General features: G+C 40.3%; 2 protein-coding genes and 1 long non-coding RNA gene across 6 annotated transcripts; 2 read left to right on the top strand and 1 right to left on the bottom strand.

The window, feature by feature from the left end:
* Positions 1–1,565: 1,565 nt before the first annotated feature.
* LOC112848264 (uncharacterized) lies at positions 1,566–5,705 on the bottom strand. Of its 2 annotated transcripts, none has more exons than XR_003222292.1 (3): positions 5,583–5,705; positions 1,876–2,036; positions 1,566–1,742 (listed from the first exon to the last, which is right to left on the bottom strand). It is a non-coding gene; the product is annotated as an uncharacterized LOC112848264 (long non-coding RNA). The 2 variants fall into 2 exon arrangements; XR_003222291.1 differs by having other exon boundaries at positions 1,911–2,036.
* On the top strand, positions 3,901–10,944 carry LOC100703647 (xylose isomerase). Of its 3 annotated transcripts, XM_005472530.3 has the most exons (18): positions 3,901–4,056; positions 4,392–4,511; positions 4,585–4,760; positions 5,035–5,106; positions 5,613–5,721; positions 6,369–6,445; positions 6,835–6,907; positions 7,073–7,185; positions 7,259–7,284; positions 7,991–8,128; positions 8,260–8,369; positions 8,458–8,550; positions 8,637–8,720; positions 8,805–8,919; positions 9,021–9,126; positions 10,281–10,463; positions 10,542–10,616; positions 10,699–10,944. In XM_005472530.3, exons 2-18 carry the CDS (start codon positions 4,394–4,396, stop codon positions 10,780–10,782), a joined length of 1,752 nt encoding a protein of 583 aa, XP_005472587.1. In that variant the 5' UTR covers positions 3,901–4,056; positions 4,392–4,393; the 3' UTR covers positions 10,783–10,944. The 3 variants fall into 3 exon arrangements, with proteins under 3 accessions (XP_005472587.1, XP_005472588.1, XP_003453559.2); XM_005472531.4 differs by lacking the exons at positions 10,542–10,616; positions 10,699–10,944 and adding an exon at positions 9,741–9,819 and having other exon boundaries at positions 10,281–10,415; XM_003453511.4 differs by lacking the exon at positions 5,613–5,721 and having other exon boundaries at positions 3,984–4,056.
* A 1,292-nt stretch (positions 10,945–12,236) lies between these two features.
* sqlea (squalene epoxidase a) lies at positions 12,237–18,481 on the top strand. Its single transcript, XM_003453510.5, is given in 12 exon segments — positions 12,237–12,790; positions 13,533–13,704; positions 13,707–13,790; positions 14,640–14,817; positions 15,109–15,205; positions 15,331–15,444; positions 16,004–16,175; positions 16,629–16,724; positions 17,092–17,234; positions 17,504–17,600; positions 17,738–17,825; positions 18,289–18,481. Coding segments are annotated over 12 exon segments (1,713 nt in total). The 5' UTR covers positions 12,237–12,511.
* The last annotated feature ends 1,516 nt before the right edge of the window (positions 18,482–19,997 follow it).

Raw genomic sequence — 19,997 nt, 5'->3', positions numbered from 1 at the left:
TGGGCATTTCAGGCAGAACATTTCCACATCACAAGACCAACACGAGATGTAGAAAGACAGTTTGCTGTTAAACATTATACAGAAATCATATGATTGGGGGGTCTGTGGTTGGAGGCGAAGCCACAGAGAGGAGTAGCTTGATGTTTTTGATTATTAGGCATAAACTGATGGGAAAACAATACAAGGGGAAGGACAATTTTTTTCACAAGATTAAAGCAAAGGCTGAGAAAGAAGTGCTATGGAGGACAGACAGAAGTCTAATGTCATTTGATGTGGTGTCAGAGAAACCGAGCAGAAAGAAGGCAAATAATCATTTAAAAAGATTAGACTGCGTAAATAAAGGAAATATGTTAGTCAGTCAGAGGCAAACAGTGGACCCTGAGAATAAAATAGTTTAACATGAAAACTTGATTTTTCTCTTTAGTAGACAGATTTTTTTGCAAGTATAAAAACAAGTTTTAGGACACTCTGCAGACTTGATAAATGGATGGCTTTGTACAAAGCAGAGATGCTTCTTTGTTTTTCTATCTTTTGTTTGATTGACAAGTTGAGCACACAGTAAGGGAAAACAGATGTAGTGTTTCTGGTGTTTACAAGAAGACGACCGTGGTGGCAGCATAACTTTATTGCTGACTGCAGCACACAGACACATGTGACCATTGCTTCTCTGCCGATTATTTTTTATTCCTCTAGTGTCCACTAGGTAGTGGAATTTTTCACACAAGACACAACATTCTTGTGAATATAACGACGGATTATACCGATGCACTGACACACTTGCAACGACATCCCTACTTCATAAACTGTTATGCTGCACAAAACTTCACGGTACACATGTTTGTGTTGCAGATTCATTTCTCTTAATTAATCTTGAAAATTAATTAAACAGGAAAAGCACTGGTAGCTGCTGTATAGTGTTATTATTCCAGTACTTATTTCTGCACGTGCAAGCTATAAATAAACCCAGGGTGCTTTAAGTGCCTTAAGTACCTAAATTATACTTTTTTCACATTATATGAAAACATACTGAGCTCATCCACATTTTATGTCACTTTTGATACCTTGTAGAGTTTGAGAGCAGACTGCCTAGCTTCCTACAAGACAGCCACTGTTACCCAGTTTGTTGCTTGAGCATCCATTCTTCTCATCCGGTCATTTGTCACAACTGCTGTCACTGCTGCTTTCTTTGTGTGATCATCCAAAGGAGCAAAACAGGGCCATGTGACACATCAAACTTATTGGTAATGTCAGAAGAAAAACAATGGTGTGCTTGGTTTCAACGTAACTTTATTCTTTCATGAGTTATTTACAAGTTTCTCTTTGTTCACAGCCATTGACATGTCGAAGAGGTTAACACGTGAGGAATTGAAATTGTGTTGATATCTGGTGAACGCAGTAACCGGGTCATTGCAGCAGATTTCAATGCAAGACACCCTACAAGACCACCCATCTCCCATGCTACAGTTAGCGAACTGCTTGCTAAGTTTTGTGAAACTGGTTCAGTGTTGGATTTGCCAAAATGTGGACGCGAGAAAACTGTCACATTTGGCAAATCCAACACTGGATTCCTCTTTGTGGTGGTGCCGATGCCTGAGGTTGAGGGAGCAGCCTCTTCCAACCTCTGAGTGACTGAAGGTTCTTGGTGTAGAACATGTCGCCCATTATCCTTTACATGTAACATGTTGCAAGTAGAACAAGTACATGTGGAACATCGACGAGATGGTCACAGCAATCTGATAACCCTGCCAAAAGATGTCAATCAGCCAATCAGATCTCTCATCCTCATTCAGTGAGTAATATCCAGAGTCCTCACTGAGCCAGACATCATCATTTATGACTTCATTGTCTCCATCACTTTCCATTGCGTTATCTTACTCAAAATTGTCATCAAGGAGTGGAAGGTTACCCACAGGTTCAGCTTCGATCTGGACTTATCCATCCTCAACCTCAGCGTCTTCCTCCTCATCTGATCATCATCAATAATCCTAATGAATTTGATGAGGCTACCTTCTGCAGGATGATGCAGTTTCCTCCACCTGCAAGTAATTCATCTGATATCATTAGAAGTTTGGGGATTTTCAATCATAATATTGGCAAGAGCTAAAGCATCCCTAAATTTCATCAGAGCACCCCTAAAATTAACTGCAGTAACAGTAGGAATAAAACTACTGCAAACTTGTCTATACAAACTTGTCTACTGAAAACAGTATATTCATAACAGTATATAGTCATTAATGTATAAAACTTTTGCAGCTGTGTCTGAAAGAAGACAAAGAGGTAACTTCATGATACATATCTGTGGTGCAGATTTAAAAGACATTTTACCTGAAACATTGGCAAGCAAATGTAAAAATTGCTCTGATAATGCGAGGTTATTTATGTGACTTAAAAAGTGTTTGCTTATCCACCTTTATTCTCTCAACAGCAACAAGAACATAAGCTAATCACTAGAGAATATTAGCTTATTTTAGCTTTTTAGGTAGCTTTTTAGGTCATTTTAGCCATAAGTCAGGTGATACATCACTTGTTGGCAGCCAAGGAGCTGATGTATTTTATTAGTTTCCTATTTTGGTTGAATTCAGCGTCACTGTGTGTTTATAGTACAGCACAGTTCCACAGAGCAAGAATGATGTTGCAGGCCAATGGCTAGCAGCAGCCTATATTCAGTTAAATATGGGCAATTAAATATGTCTGTACTGAATACTGTTACTTTAATTGCTTAAAGTAACATAGACTGACTTTATGTGATTAAGACTAGGTCTATATGTATTCAGTCAATGAGAGTAAAGTCAAAAGTGCGCATGCCCTGCACACAAAAAACAACAAAAAACTAAAATCAGGTGATGAATGTCTATAAATATCTACCTGTCTTTATTTCTGTAGGAAATAGGGATGAGTAAAGCTACAATGGTGATAAAAACTTTGCACTTTTGCTGTAACAAAACAAATTTCCCACCTGTGGGACTAATAAAGGCCATCTTATCTTATCTTATCTTAAAACTAATATTTGACTGAATGGGACTTTAATCCACATCCATCTGACAGAAATGAACATTAAACTTATTTCTGTAACCTGGTTGTTGTTTTTTAGCCAGTCTGTGAGCCTCGAGTTTTTGTCTCTGATGCAGATTGTTTGGTTTGTTTTAGTTTTGTTGTTGTTTTGTTATGTTTTTTGAAGAAACTGCTTTTCAGATATTTTTTTTTTTCTGTGCACTCTGGTATTCTTCCTGCTGCTGCCATTAACTGGCATGCCGTTGGGTAAAAGTATGCCACTTTCAGCAGCAGTGAGGGCGACCTGTCCTGTCATATGTTTAGTCCACCAATGATTTCTTGTTTCATAGGATTTTCTCACTCTCCTGTTAGTTCTCTATGATATTTATGTTTTCTCTGCACTTTTAACACTGGCTGAACTGATGGCTACACACCCACTCATCCTTCATTTACCATTTATGTATGAGCAATGAACGCGTAAGGAAACAAAGAAAAAGAAGCACTGTGTTACTTAGATTATATTTCTATTGTATATTATTATATTACTATTGGCCTATGAATGTGTAAGCATTTGCGCTATAGTGGGCTTCAAGTAGCAGTGCTAAAAAGATGGACGATGGATACCTTGCAATTCTGCCCCTCCGGGAAATGCAGAAGTTTCCAATTTAAGAGAATATGAACGCTTCTTGTTTGTTATTCCCACTCCCTGCCAGTTGGTGGCGGTAAAGCACCATTTCGTTTTAGCCATCAAAAAGAACAAGTGGTTTCTGTAGTTGTTAATGTAAAGAAAAGGGACGGGGGGATATAGTAGAAAGATAAATGAATGAATTCATTTAATTAATTCTCTTTACAGGTTATAAAATGTACAACTGCCACTTAAAACGTGCAAACCTTCATCTGCAGAGATGATGCAGTTGTGCTCTGTTAATCCATCCTACCTGACAAACCATCCTATCCATTGTTTCTGCGCATGAGCTGCGCATGCGCACAACACAAAACCGGAATTTTCAGAGCTAGCGTCTGCCTGTAATTTCATGCTACTCCGTTTTGATATTTGAGAAATAGGTAAGTATTGATACTTTATTGACGTGGACACTTGATTTTTTTTAAGCGATTGTGAATGTTTGTTAATTTTAAAGTGAATATACTGTCTGCGTTTTCCACAAAATTGTCGAATTTGCAGCTTCGGTTAAGTCTAGTTTCAAGTCATGAATTAAGCTTGTACACATTTGATGTTACCTAGAAAGTTAGCAAGTTTGCAGTGCATTCTTGCTGAGTGATAAGACTGTTATATTCTGTTTAGTCTACTTAGGTAATGTGGTTATTTAATAGGTTAAATTGTATGCATTGTTTGCTGCACATATTGAAGCTCAAAAGAAAATGTCTGTTTACATTTGTAGATATGGAGAAGAAATGGGAAGAGATATACGCGTTAATTTCTGCTGGGTCCTACCCTTCAGAATACGACAAGGCTCAGAGGCAAAACCTCAGAAGATATGCCTCAAAATTCAGACTGAATGGTCAGTAATTTATTGTTAATACTAACAAATCATATGTTTGGTTAAATACATTTGTAAATATTTTTTTCTGTAGATGGAGAACTCTTTTTTGGAACCAGAAAAGTAGTAAAAACCAAGGACGATGCCAGGAGGATCTTTAATGAGTTTCATTCATGTCCAATTGGAGGACACACTGGCACACACAAAACGCTAGCTGCAGTGTGTTCCGGATTTTACTGGTTTAGTATGACAGTTGACATTAAAAATTGGGTATGTATTAACTGTTTGTATTGTAGTTAAATAGTGTTTAAAATAAACAAAGTTTTTTTTAATAGCAACTAAAAGACAAACTGTACATTAGCAAAATATAAATAAATATGTTATGTAATTATATTACATTAATAACCTGTAGACCTGGCAGAGATTTTAAGACATGCATATCAAGTACTGTGGCTAGTTTGATTGATTTTTAGAGAAAACGCCATTAAGTAATTTTATTACATAAGAATAAAAACTCATACTTCATAAATATTTTACCTTAAAGATTCTGGAATGTGACCAGTGTCAAAAAGTTGGGAAACCACTGGCTGCTGTGCAACCGTTGCAGTGTATTAAGGTAAATATTATGCCCCTTTTCCACTATAGTACTATATACTTTATATAGCTAAAAGTTCATAGATGACATTATAAGTCTATGTGACTAAAATGTGTTAGAACCTAAAGCCAGGCATGTAATTGTTCAAGTAACCCTGACATTTGTCAGGATGCAGTCTCATAATGTCTTATTTTGTACAGATGTACAAGTGCTGCTTAAAATGCACTCTATATCCAATAGTTGCATCACTTTGTGACCATTATAAAGTTTTTTGACTCGTTAGAGCTAGATCAAACCTTGACCAGTGAATGAAAAATAAATTGTTGTCCAGATGAACAGTGTGCCCATTTTGCAGTGTGACTGTGAACAAGCAAAACATGTAGATTCAAATTCAAAGATGTTACGGGTCGCCACATCCGGATGTAATTATATATCACTGTCTTCAGTTAATATGCACTGATAATAGTAACGGTAATTTTGGTATTGGATGAACTTACGCTGAATCTTGAAAACCTGTACATGTTCAGAGGTCGCGTAGTGGAACCAACGAGGGAGGAAGACGAAAGAAATTAGCGCCTGCTGGCAGGGCTCGTAGTGCAGATCGAAAAAGGGCAGCGCAGGAGAAGTTCTTTGCAGGTAAACAGAAATTTTGGAAACGGTAAAGTGTGTGGGAGGGAGGGAGGGAGGGAGGCAGGCCAAAAGGGTTCATAGACCTTAAAGCTTAGTGTCCTGCTCCAGTCTGTGGTCTTTTACCGCTCTTACATGATCTTCACTCTGAGTAAATAACTTTTTTAAAAATGTTTTTCTTCCCATCTTCCCAAGATGAATAATAATAATAATGAACTACAAGAACAGAGATCACAAAGTACTTTGGCAAACAGACAAAAAGAATACTCACAGGGAACAATTTAAACAAATAGACAATGCGTGCACACCGATAATTAAAAAAGAAAAAAAAAACATAACAATTAAAAATGTAAATAAATCAATGAAAGGTTAGATGCAGGCAATAAGAAAGGTAACTGAAATATGATAACAAGAAGATAAAAGATAAAATGGAATGGAATCACATAAAAACAGGTCTGTAAAATGTCTTTTACATGTGATTTGATGGCAGTAACTAAATCTGTGAGCCTTTTTATCCTCAGGCTAGTCTTTCCACAGTTGATATTAAAAGCGCTGTCACTCCTTAGAATGAATTCTGGTGTTTGGCATAGACAGACTGGTCCCAGGATAATATGCTCATTTGTTTTAAAACAAATATTACATCACATGTTGCACAGGAATTCCCAAGATCCAGTATAAACCCGACGCTGGACCCGGTGATGTCATGTGTTTTAAACACTACAATGCAGAAGAGGTAGGTGAGACACACACACACACACACACAGAGAAAAATATGCCAAGCAGACTCAGGGGTAGAATACCAAAGTGGGCAAATAATTGGAATTTGATGTAATTATTTCTTGTTTGTTATTAAAGTGGGACATTAATAATGTCATGCTCCACAACACACTGTTTCAAAATGCAATTAACTACACAGTACAACCTAAACTGCTTTATCTATGCAGATGTTTTTAGTCATCTTAGTTTGATATCGAAAAAAATCATAATGTCGCTGTACATTTTTGCTCCGGGGCCACTCAGGAGGTTAATACAATCACATGCTGACCTAACTCTGTGTCATGGTTTTGACTGCACAGTTAGAGTTGTGTGAGGCTGTGTGGAGCTTGGTGTTCCTGTGTGCAGGTGCTGATGGGGAGGACGATGGAGGACTGGTTGAGGTTTTCAGTCTGCTACTGGCACTCTTTCTGTGGACCAGGTAATGTTGCGATTGAGCCAACACTCGTGCTGGTCATTAAACAGTCTGAGGGTCGATGGTTATAAATGTGCCCTGCAGGCTTTGACTCATGCACACATAAACAGTTTTACTTTTCTCAGATCAGCACATCTCCTTTGTAATATTGCCTTGTTTTCTGTTTGGTAGGTGCTGGTCCTTTGGGAGTTCCAACCCAGCACCGGCTCTGGAATAAAGGGTCTCCTATGAAATCAGCCAAGAAGCGACTCTGTGCAGCCTTTGAGTTTTTCACCAAGCTTGGAGTGAGGCTTTTAATATCTCAGGGCTGATCACATCACTGTATACTTCCTTGTTGACGTCTGTTTGTTTTCACAGGTAAAATATTACACTTTCCATGACAGGTAAGAAAGCTGAAGTTATCTTGATTTCACTCTGACCTGACAAAGTTCTGGTGGAACGTAGAAGAACATAATGTACCATGTTTATGAGATACATATAGTAATACATTGAATTTATGAAAATAGCCAGTGCAGTCTGGGCTGTAGTTTTCTTCAGATATACTTAGAACTACCAGGATGCTTTGATTAGTCTCAAAATATGGTTATCGCATCAACTAACAATCAGAAGAGTTTCAGTCTTGGTGGCCTTGAATTCCAGGTCAAAGGTCAGGTTTTCTCAAAATGACCTAACATTATCTAACTTATACTGTAGGTGCATCTACCAGGAGGCTGAGGGGTAGCACTGCCAGCCTCCAGTATTTTTATAGACCTGCTTCTGCACGCTACCATCATGATTTTAAAATCTGAAGGTCCAGATGTGATTAAAGTGCAGACTTTCAGTTTTAATTGAAGGGTTTTAACAAAAGTATTGCATTAACTATATGAGGATTAGAAACATTTGTATCCATATTCCCTCATTATATACAGTATAATCACCTCATATGCTTTCATTTCTACATGTTTTCTGCGACAATTTTATGTATAATTGTACAGTCTGGGAGATAAGAGGGTATTTTCACTCAGTGGTAATAGTATCTGTATACTTTGTGCTGCCTTTATATTATTCTGGTGCTCTGAAATTGAGTGCTTAGCCCTGTGCCTCCAACAGAGACATTGCCCCTGAGGGCTCCACGCTGGAGGAGTCCAACCGCAATCTGGATGAAATAACAGACCTGGCTCTCAAGCTACAGAACCAGACTGGAGTGAAGTTGCTGTGGATCACCTGTAACCTCTTTACTCACTTAAGGTTAACACTGTAGTCATACTTTAAACCTCACTTTTTTTCTTTTTTTGTTAAACGTGAGTTTCAGGAGCACAGGAAGTTATGAATGGTTCAGTCAGTTATGCAGATTTCTGTCTATAAACATCATACCACAGGTACATGAATGGTGCAGCCACTAACCCTGACTGCCATGTCCTGGCCTATGCTGGTGCTCAGGTGAAAAAAGGTCTGGAAATTGCCAAGAAGCTGGGTGCAGAAAACTTTGGTATGATGGATTTGATGGTTATGATCTTGTAATGTTATGACTCTTCTGTGTAAGTGGCGCTTTAATCAGCACATTTTTGGCTTTTTAGTTTTTTGGGGAGGAAGAGGTTTCCACTCCATCCATAACACTGATGTTGCTGTTGAACTCAATCACATGGCCACCTTCTTCAAAATGGCTGTCAGTAAGTGTGCACGTGAACAGCAGGCTCTGAGTTTTGAGTTTGTCAGCTGTATCTGTTCTGTTTCATGTGTGCATCTTTGTCTGCAGACTACAAAGAGAAGATTGGGTTGAGTTGTCAGTTTCTGATTGCGCCCCAACAATTGGAGCCCGGCAAACACCAGTATGATTACGGTGAGGCTTCCAAAGCTCATCAGAAAGTAACCCAAGCCAGTACACTTCTTCAGTGTTGCATCTTATGTCTGTTGTTTTCTGTAGATGCTGTGAGTCTTATAGGATTCCTAAAGCTTTGTGGTTTGGACAGTGACTTCAAGTTAAAAATCGAGCCCAACCACACCACTCTAGGAGGACACGATATCGTCATGGCCTCTGCGTGAGTCACTCTCTTGTGATGTAACAGAAGTCTAACTTTGTAGCATGTTCATGCTTTTTGTTTGTTTTGTTTTTTAATCATTCTTGCTTGCTGGTGCACAGTTTTGGGATGCTGGGATCGATTGACTCCAACACAGGCTATCCTTACCTGGGGTGGGACACAGATCAGTGCCCCATGGACATCAGGAACACCACCTTGGTCATGAAAGTAAGCTAACTAAATATATAAGAGTTTATTTATAGTGATGTTAGTGAATATAAGTTAAGTTTGCTATATTTTGATATATACAAGATTTAGTAAAGTGCAGCAGTTGGAAAGATTAATCGGGTGGTTACACTTTCTTGATGCCTTGCATGTACAACAATATACAACAAATATAAATCCAGCGATCACTCTTCCTTTAGAGGTAGTGTAGGTTGGTTGGGTTCCAGTAACAATATGTATTACTATTAGCTGAGTCCTCTCTTCACTAGCTAGCTGCTGACTGGAAATTTCTGTCAGGCAGGCACTTTTCTTCCTTCCTCATTAGGAAAGTGTAGAAAAAGTCTTTAGCAGCTAAGTGCTGCAGCATGTTTATTGTTAGCTAGGTAGTTGCTAGCTTTATAATCTGATTTGTGCTTGGGGGATGGCATATAGTAATGCTCATCAAAAAAATGGTCTGCTTGCCTCTGATAGAATGAAATTCTAAGTAAATGTTGCAGACTGGACAGAAGATGACAGTAATTTGAGAGCTTATTAGGTTGGTTGTTGATTTGGCTACTTGGATCTATCTATCTCTATCTATCTTGGAGCAGTAGCCAGTGTTTTTTTTTCTCTTCCAGTGTCGCCTGGCTACAAGTGAATATCTGATGATTGCGATCCATATTGACCGTTTAGCGTGACACTAAAACCTACTCAAAGGTGATTGGTCAACAGAACTCTGGTCACTTACAATAGTGTATTATTAGAAAATGACCAGAAAGCTTCCAGTACCAGAGATTACCTAGTGCAGTCTGTGTTGAAGCTTGCTATGTGCATTACTGGCAGTGAACCTTTTTCATATAATACATTAGCACTGGACAACAAGCCAATACTTAACATTAACTATGCATTGCTGCGTCCCCACAATATTACATTTACTCTTTATGTCTAAATCTATGTGAGCTCAAAACAATAAAAATTCTAAAACTGCACTTTACAAGTTTCTATGGCTAGTTTAGATGAATCAGTCACTAATCTAGCATCTGCTAGATTAGATTAAAACAAAACTTGGCTTGGACTTGCCTGTTATACAGTATTAAATGAATGAAGGATGAATTTTTAGATCAATGGTTTAACATTAGATGAGATAATCGAACTTCCTCGTTCCTCTGTGTGTCCAGGTGATCGTTGAACAAGGTGGCCTGCATCCAGGAGGCTTAAACTTTGTTGCAAAGGTGCACAGAGAGTCCACTGACCTCGAGGACCTGTTCATTAGTCACATCGGAGTCATGGACGCCTTTGCAAGAGGACTCAGGAACGCTGTTCGCATCATCGAGGATGGGGTTATTGCTAGTATGATGCAGGTATGTGTGCAGCTACATGAGTGTAAAGTATATGTTAATAATATTAGGAAAATGCAAGTTATGTGTAATGTTAAACAGGAGCGGTACTCAAGCTTCAGTCACGGCCTCGGACAGAAGGTGGAGAATGGTACTGCCACCTTAGAGGAGATGGAGGTAAGACTCAGCCAGAGCTTATATTTAAGCTGGAGTTCATATTTGTACCAAATCTACATGATGTGTCTTTTTGTTATTTCAGGATTTCATCAAGGAGAACGGTGAGCCAGAAGTAACATCAGGGAAGCAAGAAAAGTATGAGTCCGTCTTTAACCACTACATATGATCAAAACACCTCTCTGCGTATGCAGCATTGGCCGTCAGGTGATGAGTTACTTATAGGAAAGCCCACTCATTTTCAACACCGTACTTTAGTCCTGTCATGCATTTGTAGTCACGCAAACTTTTAAAGTGACACTTAAATTCAATAAAAATGTTGTCAATATGTGTTTGAGGAGTTGCTGGCATGTGTTATTATTGTCATACACTGTTATTTCATGGTTTCTATAGCGCTGTGTGTATATAGTGAATTTACATTGCTCAGATATATTAATCACTGACTAATAATTTTGTCATTTTCTAGATTCAACACTAGTGGAAGTAATATTCAGAGCCTTTACTCACATAAAAATACTAAAATCACCGAATAAAAGTATTCATAAGTCTATAAAAACAAAGGCCTGCCAGAGCTGAAGCTAACAGCATAAATACATTTTACCTGTTATGTGTTGGTGTAGTTTATGGACTGATCTAGTAGTTAGTTTCTTGATTAGTTTGAAATTTTTAAGAAAAAGGAGTGAAACAGACACTATTATTAGTTCCAAGTAACACCTTCAGACAGTTACAAGGAGATTTTTAATTAGCAGTGTTTAAAAAAAAAAAAAAAAAAAAAAAAAACTTTTAGGGAGAAATGCAGCAAATGATTTAGAGGCTGGAGTTATAAAATACTGCGCATTTCTGCATGAAAACAGACTTTAATTAACAAAGATCTAATATAACATATACAGGTTGACTTAGGTGTTTACATGTGAGATGAAGGCATTTTAACTTAGACTGTGTTGTTTAAATGTATTAGAACACGTCACACTTTGTAACTCTTCATATATTTTTTTCTATATAATTTGAACTCTTACAGACTGAAGTAGCTTTTTAATCCTACCCAAACAAACACGACTCATTATCACAGCTTCTCCAGCTGTGTGATATCGTCGATTTGATTGATCGATGATTGGATGTGTGTTACGTAAACTTTTTGACAGCGCTGTCTTCAGTAAGAGCTCTCACTCTGCACCTTTCCCCGGATAACAGGACGTGTGATTCAGGGTTTAAACCTGGACTATGAAGTTCCACTTCGACGTGAAGACGGTCACCGTTACAAGTCTCACTATGGTGTGTTTTAGTCCAGGCTAGTTATATTTGGGATTTACTCCGTAATGGCGGCTTTTCTTATTTGCTCGAGTCAGAGCGCATGGGGAGCGGTTATGAGTGACGCGGAGCAGGACTCCTGTCCCACATGAACACTCTTTGCTCCCACTCAGCCTCTGAACTGAAGAAAAGAAAGAAAGCGCACCTTTTCCACTGACATCAAATCATACTACCATCCTGCTGGACCGCCGTCCAATCAGCAGGCCAGAAGAGGCCCGGTGCCGGCGTGATCAACCAATCAGCTCGTAGCGTGAGCTCTGCTCACCATCACGTCTGTCCTGATTGGAAGGCTGAGCAGTGGGAGCGGCGGAATGTGAAAGCAGCCAATCGGAAGTGGTCCGTGTTTGTCATTGTCATAAAATATTCAGCAGCATCACTCCGGCTGTCCGTGAACCGGTGACCATGACTTACAAAGATACCTGCTGGCTCCGGGCTCACTAATTTACTCCAGAGGAACCTAAAAAAAAAAAAAAAAAAAAATACAATACAACAATTATTATTTGAACCTTTTTGTCAGCCTAAAACATTTTTTTTCTTCCTCCTACTATTGCACTTTAGCCTTAATTTACTTTTTTGTAAATCCAAAAAAGATGTGGACTTTCCTGGGAATAGCAAGCTTTACGTACCTTTATAAGAAGTCCAACATGGTGTTGAGTTTTGCTCAGAGAGACCTCGCGATGGTTGCAGCCTTATTCTTCACAGCCGGCCTGCTGCTCTCGTATATCGCCTATTTTCACGGCCAGAAGCTGCGAGTCTCTCGGGTGCTTAATTTCTTCCTGAGCAGCCTGTCTTTGTTACCTGTTATCAACCACTTAATCCCCCAAACTGCAACACCGAGGAGCGAGAAAACAGAGAAGAGCTGCAAAAAGGTAAGACACCTCAGCTGGACTTCTCCAAGTTTAATTTAGGGAACAAAGGGGCACACGGGGCGATAACAGTCAGAAAACTAGATTCATTTTCTATTCGGGTCAACTTATTTTTTATATAGAGAGTACAAAAAAAATAATAATCACAGAGATTTAACACAGAGTCGGTTAAACTTGCTTTGGTACTCATGAGGGAGATCAGCAGGTGCCGGAGAGAGAATAATCCACCCCCCTCCCATCCAAAATAGAATAGTTTACAGGTGGTGGCCCCAAACCACTTCTCTCCTTCCTCTCCAGACTTGTTTGTTGCCAGTGTCCTTGTCACTGCTGGCGGAATAAAAGTGGGGTTGCACAGGTAGCCCAGAACCTCCAGGATGGCAAATTCATACCTGCCTTTACAAAAAGGCTCGCTGTGTCCCCCAGAACAGCCTCAAGAGTGTGGATGAGGTACCAGGAGACCGCCGCTGTTGGGAGACTTTTGGCCTGAGTTTGAATCCAGCCCCCACTGTCGGGTCATTTTGTTCTCAACAGATTACAAAGTGTGAAGATTTTCAGCCTGTTCACCAAGAGCTGGTGTTTGATTAAGTGTCCCCCTCCTTTTTTAAAAATTATTTTTTTTGAGCAGCTGTATTGAGCTCTCTCTCTCTCTCTCTCTCTCTCCGGAAAGCCTGGAAGTTTTGAAGTGTGTCCGGTCAGAGCTTATATGACTGTTTTACACCTACATTGAAAGTGTGATTGTTCTTAGGGCCGGAGAACAAGGAACAGAGTGGAAACGGGCTCCTCTGCCTCACTCGGTGCCTCAGCATCTGGCTCACCTGGTGATCGGGACCCGGATGTGGTGATAGTTGGGGCAGGGGTTTTGGGCTCTGCGATGGCGGCCGTCCTGGCCCGTGACGGCAGGAGTGTGACGGTGGTGGAGAGGACCTGAAGGAGCCGGACAGGATAGTGGGGGAGCTGCTGCAGCCTGGAGGATATAAAGCACTCAGAGAGCTCGGACTGGAAGGTCGGTTACTTCACAAGCACTCACCTTTAAGCCTTTGCGCCTCGGAAACTGTTTTTCAAAAGCAATGAGGTCAAAGGTCGATTATTATTTCTTTCTTTGTGGCTTTAAAATATTTATCAGGCCCGTCACATATTTTTGCTTTGCCGTGTTTCCCTGAGCGGGCCTCAGTGAGTAAAGGTGATATCGCGTATTTCCATACACCAATCAGAATCAAGCAAAACATGACATAGTTCCAACACCAATACTTGCGCTGATACTAGCGATATTTGGCTCGATCCTCCCACCTTTTAGAGATTACAATAATACAACCCTTAAAAGACAGAAGAAGGCAAAGGAAAAAAAACCTTTCTATATTTCTCATTTGATCTCCATTTAGTCGTTTTTTCAGCATTCACCATGATGTTGGCTGGTTACCTTTCGCTGGGAGTCCGTCTAACTTTGTGTAAATGATACAACAAGATGTATCATTTACATCTTGTTGTAAATGATACTGTTAGAAACTTAAAGCTGCAGCAGAAATGTAGAAAAAGCTGCTGCTTTCCCCTCTCTGTTCTAAATGCCTTCCACTAGTGGAGAGCATGCATACATGATATGAACTTTTATTAATAAATATATTCCAGCAGCTCCCTCAAAGCTTTGTGAAATTATACTTAGAGCAATACTTCTAGATCTTGATGTCAATCTTTAAGGACATCAAATGTATCCTGTCAGTAACTTTGGACTTTCAGTGCGCATCAGTCATTTCAACCTGATCCTGTGTTATTTGACCCACTGTAGCCACTTTTAACCTTTGCGCCGAGTCGTCTGTGGACTAAATAAATAGTGAATATGTGCTGTGTTCGGCCTCAGGTTCAGTGGAGGGTCTGGATGCTCATCTGGTGCACGGCTACGTGATCCACGACATAGACAGTGGCACCGAGGTAGAGATCCCCTACCCAGAGCAGGAGAAAAACATCCACTGTGGCCGAGCTTTTCATCACGGCCGATTCATCATGGGCCTGAGGAGAGCCGCCATGGCCGAGCCAAAGTAAGCAGAGTCACGAATAAGAAAGATTTTAGGTGCCAAGTGGCTGATATGAACAGAAGAATATAGAACCTGCTCTTCTGTCCTACATGATTGCTCTGAATAATAAGAATCTTGGTTTACTCACTGTATGTCTTTATACACAATGACAGACTTTCAGTTAGAGAGATTTAGCATTCAGCTAAATCAGAGACACATATTGTGCTTAAGGAGTCGGTCTTTACTTTTCTATGATCTCTCTGCTCTGTGGGCAGATAGTCCAGACGTTTCTAACTGTCTAATTGCGCCCCCTAGTGTCACATTCATAGAAGGCACCGTGACCAGTTTGCAGGAAGAGGACGGCTGCGTAACTGGAGTCCAGTACAAGGATAAAGAAACTGGAGACATCAAGGTGAGAAGAGGGAGCTCAGTGGTACCAGCAGAACTGTTAGACACAGCCTCGTGTTTCCCTCTCGCCTCGCTGAAAGAAATACCGTATTTACATCAGAGGGTGTGTGACGACTGTGTGTCCCGCAGGAAGTCCATGCGGGTTTGACTGTGGTGGCCGACGGCTGCTTCTCCAAATTCAGAAAGAGCTTGGTGTCCGGGAAGGCTCGCATCTCCTCTCACTTTGTTGGATGCCTGATGAAGGTACGTGGAGCTCAGGCGCGGCGGTCCTGCTGCTGAAAGAGTGACGAGCTGAACCGTGTTTCATGTTTTTCGTGTTTTTTTCCAAGAGTATATTTTTCAATTTTAAAACAAGAATTACAAATCACACAAAGGTGCACGAAACTAGAAGAAGATGAAAAGCATTCTGCAACCAGCTGTAAGAAACTGTTCTGACTACCTTTCCATTAGAGCTCCCACAGAAAACTGAAAACAAGGTCCCAGACCTCTAAAACTCATAACCAAAACTTTTAGGGGTGTAGGGTGGGGTCATGTTAACAATCCATTAAAATCTGGCATACATCCTCCTGAGATCTTCAAGGTCAGCCCAATGATTTATTGGTTGAAAATCAATACAAAGTCTTATTACTTCAAAACTTTTACATTTCATACCTGCCTTTCTTTCAAGTTCACTGCAAAATGTGTTGTATTTTTAAAGACTGTATAGTAAAGAGAAATACCTAGTTAGTTAGCATTAATATGTAGTAAAATAATAATATATAATAAACAATAATAATAATGAATCCACCGCTTTTCTCTGCAGGACTGTCCGCAGTTTAAGGCAAACCACGCTGAGCTGGTCCTGGCCAATCCCAGCCCAGTGCTCATCTACCAGATCTCCTCCTCTCAAACCAGAGTGCTGGTGGACATCAGGGGGGAGATGCCTCGTAACCTGCCAGAGTACATGGCTGAGAAAATCCACCCACAGCTGCCAGGTGAATGATAAAGAACATGCTTTATTTATTCTTAAAGGGTTGTGTCTTTGTGTGATAATCCTTGATAAGCAGAGAGAGAAGAAAAAAAAAACACCCTCTGCTGAGTGACAAATGAAGGTCACGTGAAGATCAGAACAGTCAGACCGTGGTGAGGAGGTGCGCACCTCCCAGGAAGCTGCAGTCGACAGAACTGACATTCATGGTGTGCTCTGCTATTCAGCTGAAATATCAAAGCCACAGTATTAAAGCAGCCACCCCAGTAACCTTGACACAGGTCCAGCTGGAATCCTGGAGTCAGGCTCACTGATGAATTGATAAATGTACATTCAGAGACCAAAAAAAGCTTTTTCTTTTTTTCCCCTGTGCATGTGCGCAGCGTGCACCTTTGGGCTTTCATCCAGAGCTGGCTCACTGATCGACCTCCTGCATTCTCCCTTTCTCTCCTTCCTTCAGAGCATCTAAAGGAGCCTTTCATGATGGCGCTACAGAACGATCGACTCAGGTCCATGCCTGCCAGCTTCCTCCCGCCCTCCCCCGTCAACAAGCCAGGTACTGAAGTCTTATTGACTGACTGATTTCTGCTGGAGGTGGCCCGAGGTCTGTTTGTGATTTTGTGATTATGCATGTTTCCGTGTAAGGTGAAAGAAACAAAAGAAAAGAGCTCTTTGGACTAATTAACAGTTTATTTGTATTTAAGATAAATAAGGATTTTATTGATCTTTTAGGAAACAAGTAGAATCCGGGGTAAGAAAGGCTTAACTTAGAGAGACCATTGTTTTGGAATGCGTCACAGAGACAGAAGTATAACTCTTAAAGATGTGCTTCGCGTCCGGCTGAGACGTTTACTAAAGTGCCGAAAATGAAAAAGACCATCTGGCGATAAGATACGAGACAAACAGCTGTCTGTTGTTCGCAGGCGTGCTCCTCCTGGGTGACGCTTACAACATGAGGCACCCTCTGACGGGAGGAGGGATGAGTGTTGCTCTTAATGACGTTCGCATCTGGAGGAGTCTGCTCAAGAGCATTCCCGACCTGTATGACGACAGGGCCGTGCTGCAGGTGAGCACACATTTGCTTGCTGTAACTAGAACACCTTTCCCCAAATTCAAAGGATTATTAAAAACAAAACTGTGTAGTGTAAAAAAAAAAAAAACAGAAAGCACATTCATTGATTTTTTTTTTTCTAAGTCACATTTTGTGTGACTGCAAGCTGCAGCTATATTTATGCTGTCAGATTTTCTGTCCTTTTATTTCCTCTGCTGTTGGTAAGAGGCTGCAGCCCAATGTGTGCAATATCACACTGTTTTTTTTCCTCCTCTTCTCAACAGGCAAAGAAAAAATTCCACTGGGAACGCAAGTCATCACATTCTTTTGTGGTGAACGTGTTGGCCCAGGCGCTGTATGAGTTGTTTGCAGCCACTGACAGTGAGTGTCTGCCTGCCTCCATCTAATGGCACATGAAAAGCACTGATGGAAGATAATAAATGTTGGCTTTTAGTACTAAATTCAAAATCTGCATTAATTTTACTTTGGATTCTCATCCATGTTTTTCTGTTATTCAGATTCTCTTCACGAGCTGAGAAAGGCCTGCTTCCAGTACTTTAAGCTCGGTGGAGAGTGCGTTGCTGGGCCTATTGGACTCCTCTCAGTGTAAGTGCTAAACTTTTCCTGCACGGCAAACCAAACTGAACGGAAGAGTTTGACATTTGTGGAAGTTCACCTGGTTGCCTTCACTATCCCTATTCAGTATAGGAATAGTGAGACTTAATTATGCCCGTATGCTTAATGTGACATTACAACAGGAACGCTGCTAGCTTAGCCTAGCATAAAAGCTTGTTTCTGCTGTCAGATCCACTAAAGCTCACACTGCATCTCTTTCAACTGCTGCTGGGAGGTAGTTGATGTCTGATCACAAAAAGAGTTCGTCATGTAACACCCAGCAAGTGTTTACAAACACTACACATTTATCAGTGAGCTTTATCTGTGTTCAGAGAGCCATGCTGGCTTTTTCCTCACTGCTTTAATTTTGTTTGTCTTTGATAATTTCAAAATTTAAAAGCACTTTTAGATATAAGATTTAGGGGGTTTTAAGTCTGACTTTTTTCTCGGACAGGTTGTCGCCCAAACCCCTGACCCTTATTGGACACTTCTTTGCCGTGGCGCTGTATGCAATCTACTTCAACTTCAAGTCTGAATCCTGGAGCACCAAACCCCGAGCTTTATTTAAGAGCGCAGCCATCCTGTACCGAGCCTGCACAGTCATGTTTCCTCTCATCTACTCTGAACTCAAGTACCTGGTGTACTAGCGATAAACTGCGGGAACACTTAATGGGCTCAATTGGAAGAAAAAAAGTTGTCTTCCTGCTGAAAACGGCACTTTTAGCCAGCATTATTCTCTTGATGATTTTCTACAATATTCTTCTGCCTTACTGAAGATGACTCTACTTAATGCCTTTTTCAGCTCTGCGGTAGCCTCGTTTTGTGCTCACCCACAGTCTGCCCTGTCTCCCAGAGGACCGGGGACTACATTAGTGACAGTTATTCCTGCCAAACCTGAATTTCATGAAAATACATTGAAGATGAGCCTTTTTTGATGATGCGGTGTTTGGGTAATTTGGACAGTATTTAACGTGAGAATCATTCTGCTTCACTTGAGATCTACTGCACTGATGATGACTGTGTCCTACAGAGGATGTTGTGGAAATTGCCTGTAAATTGCACTTAAAGTGAATCTAGTGTTGTGCCTGTTTTCGCTGAGGAAAAAGTCTAAAGACTGTCAAACTTTGTCTTCTACTGTTTCCCCTTTAAACAAGACTGTTGCTTTAACCTTATTGTTGTAATGAGGGACGTTTTGTAAGACATTTGTTTCTTTACTCCGACTGTGCAGCTATTTGCCAGAAGATAATAATTTCAGAACCCGATAATGATCCCCAAACTGTTTTACTCGTGCTGGACGTCCATAAAGACCCGACGAAGCACGAATGAACGCCTCGGGGGACATTTGGATTCCTGTGGGACCTGAAACATCTGGAACGAGTATGAAGCATGAAGCTCAGGTATTTGTTTCCTCTGAGCTGACAGACAAGGAACTCGAGAAGATTCAGCACTGCTGTTTACCCGAGTGTTTGCCTGTGTTGTTGAAATAAATCAGGACACAATTTTGTAAGTGTATCATTTTTACTGCAACTTAATTTGTCTTTTTTTTTTTTTTAATACCAAGATGTCTAAAAACAAAAAGAGTGACTATACCAAGGACACAAATGGACACTATTAACTGTGATCAGTAGGTGGGGCTCACTCACAGCTGCAGGATCCATCGTCATGTTTAGCAGCACAGAACTTAATATCCATTAGAATATGAGGTTTTCAAATTAAAACTGTGTCACATTTTATTTTATATATAAACTATGTATAAATATACAACTGTAGGGAGACCAAACCAAGTTTTATTTATTAAATCAGATCAGAAGGGAGTCCCTGTGATTTAAAAATACTTGATATGTAAAATTAAAAAAAACAAAACACAGAAATGAATATTGGATTGACTGAATTTGTCAGTCTAGTTGCATAATTTAGCTTTAAAATTTTATTTCTCCCCCGAGTAGCTGCACCAAGTAACACTGAAACACGATCATGACAAGACAAAGTTACTGATTTTGCGTTCACCAGGTAGCAACTAATAATCTGAAACTGCAGAAGTGTAATTACCACAGTGGCACACTCCAGACAGCAAACACCTGCAACCTTATCCTTATCAATCAGTGCAGCCTTAACCACACGAAAGACAAAACATTAAAACAGAAAACGAAGGAATAACCCAGG

Source organism: Oreochromis niloticus, linkage group LG11 (genome assembly GCF_001858045.2).
Source record: "Oreochromis niloticus isolate F11D_XX linkage group LG11, O_niloticus_UMD_NMBU, whole genome shotgun sequence".
NCBI lineage: Eukaryota > Metazoa > Chordata > Actinopteri > Cichliformes > Cichlidae > Oreochromis > Oreochromis niloticus.
This window is presented reverse-complemented; position numbering and strand designations above follow the sequence as displayed.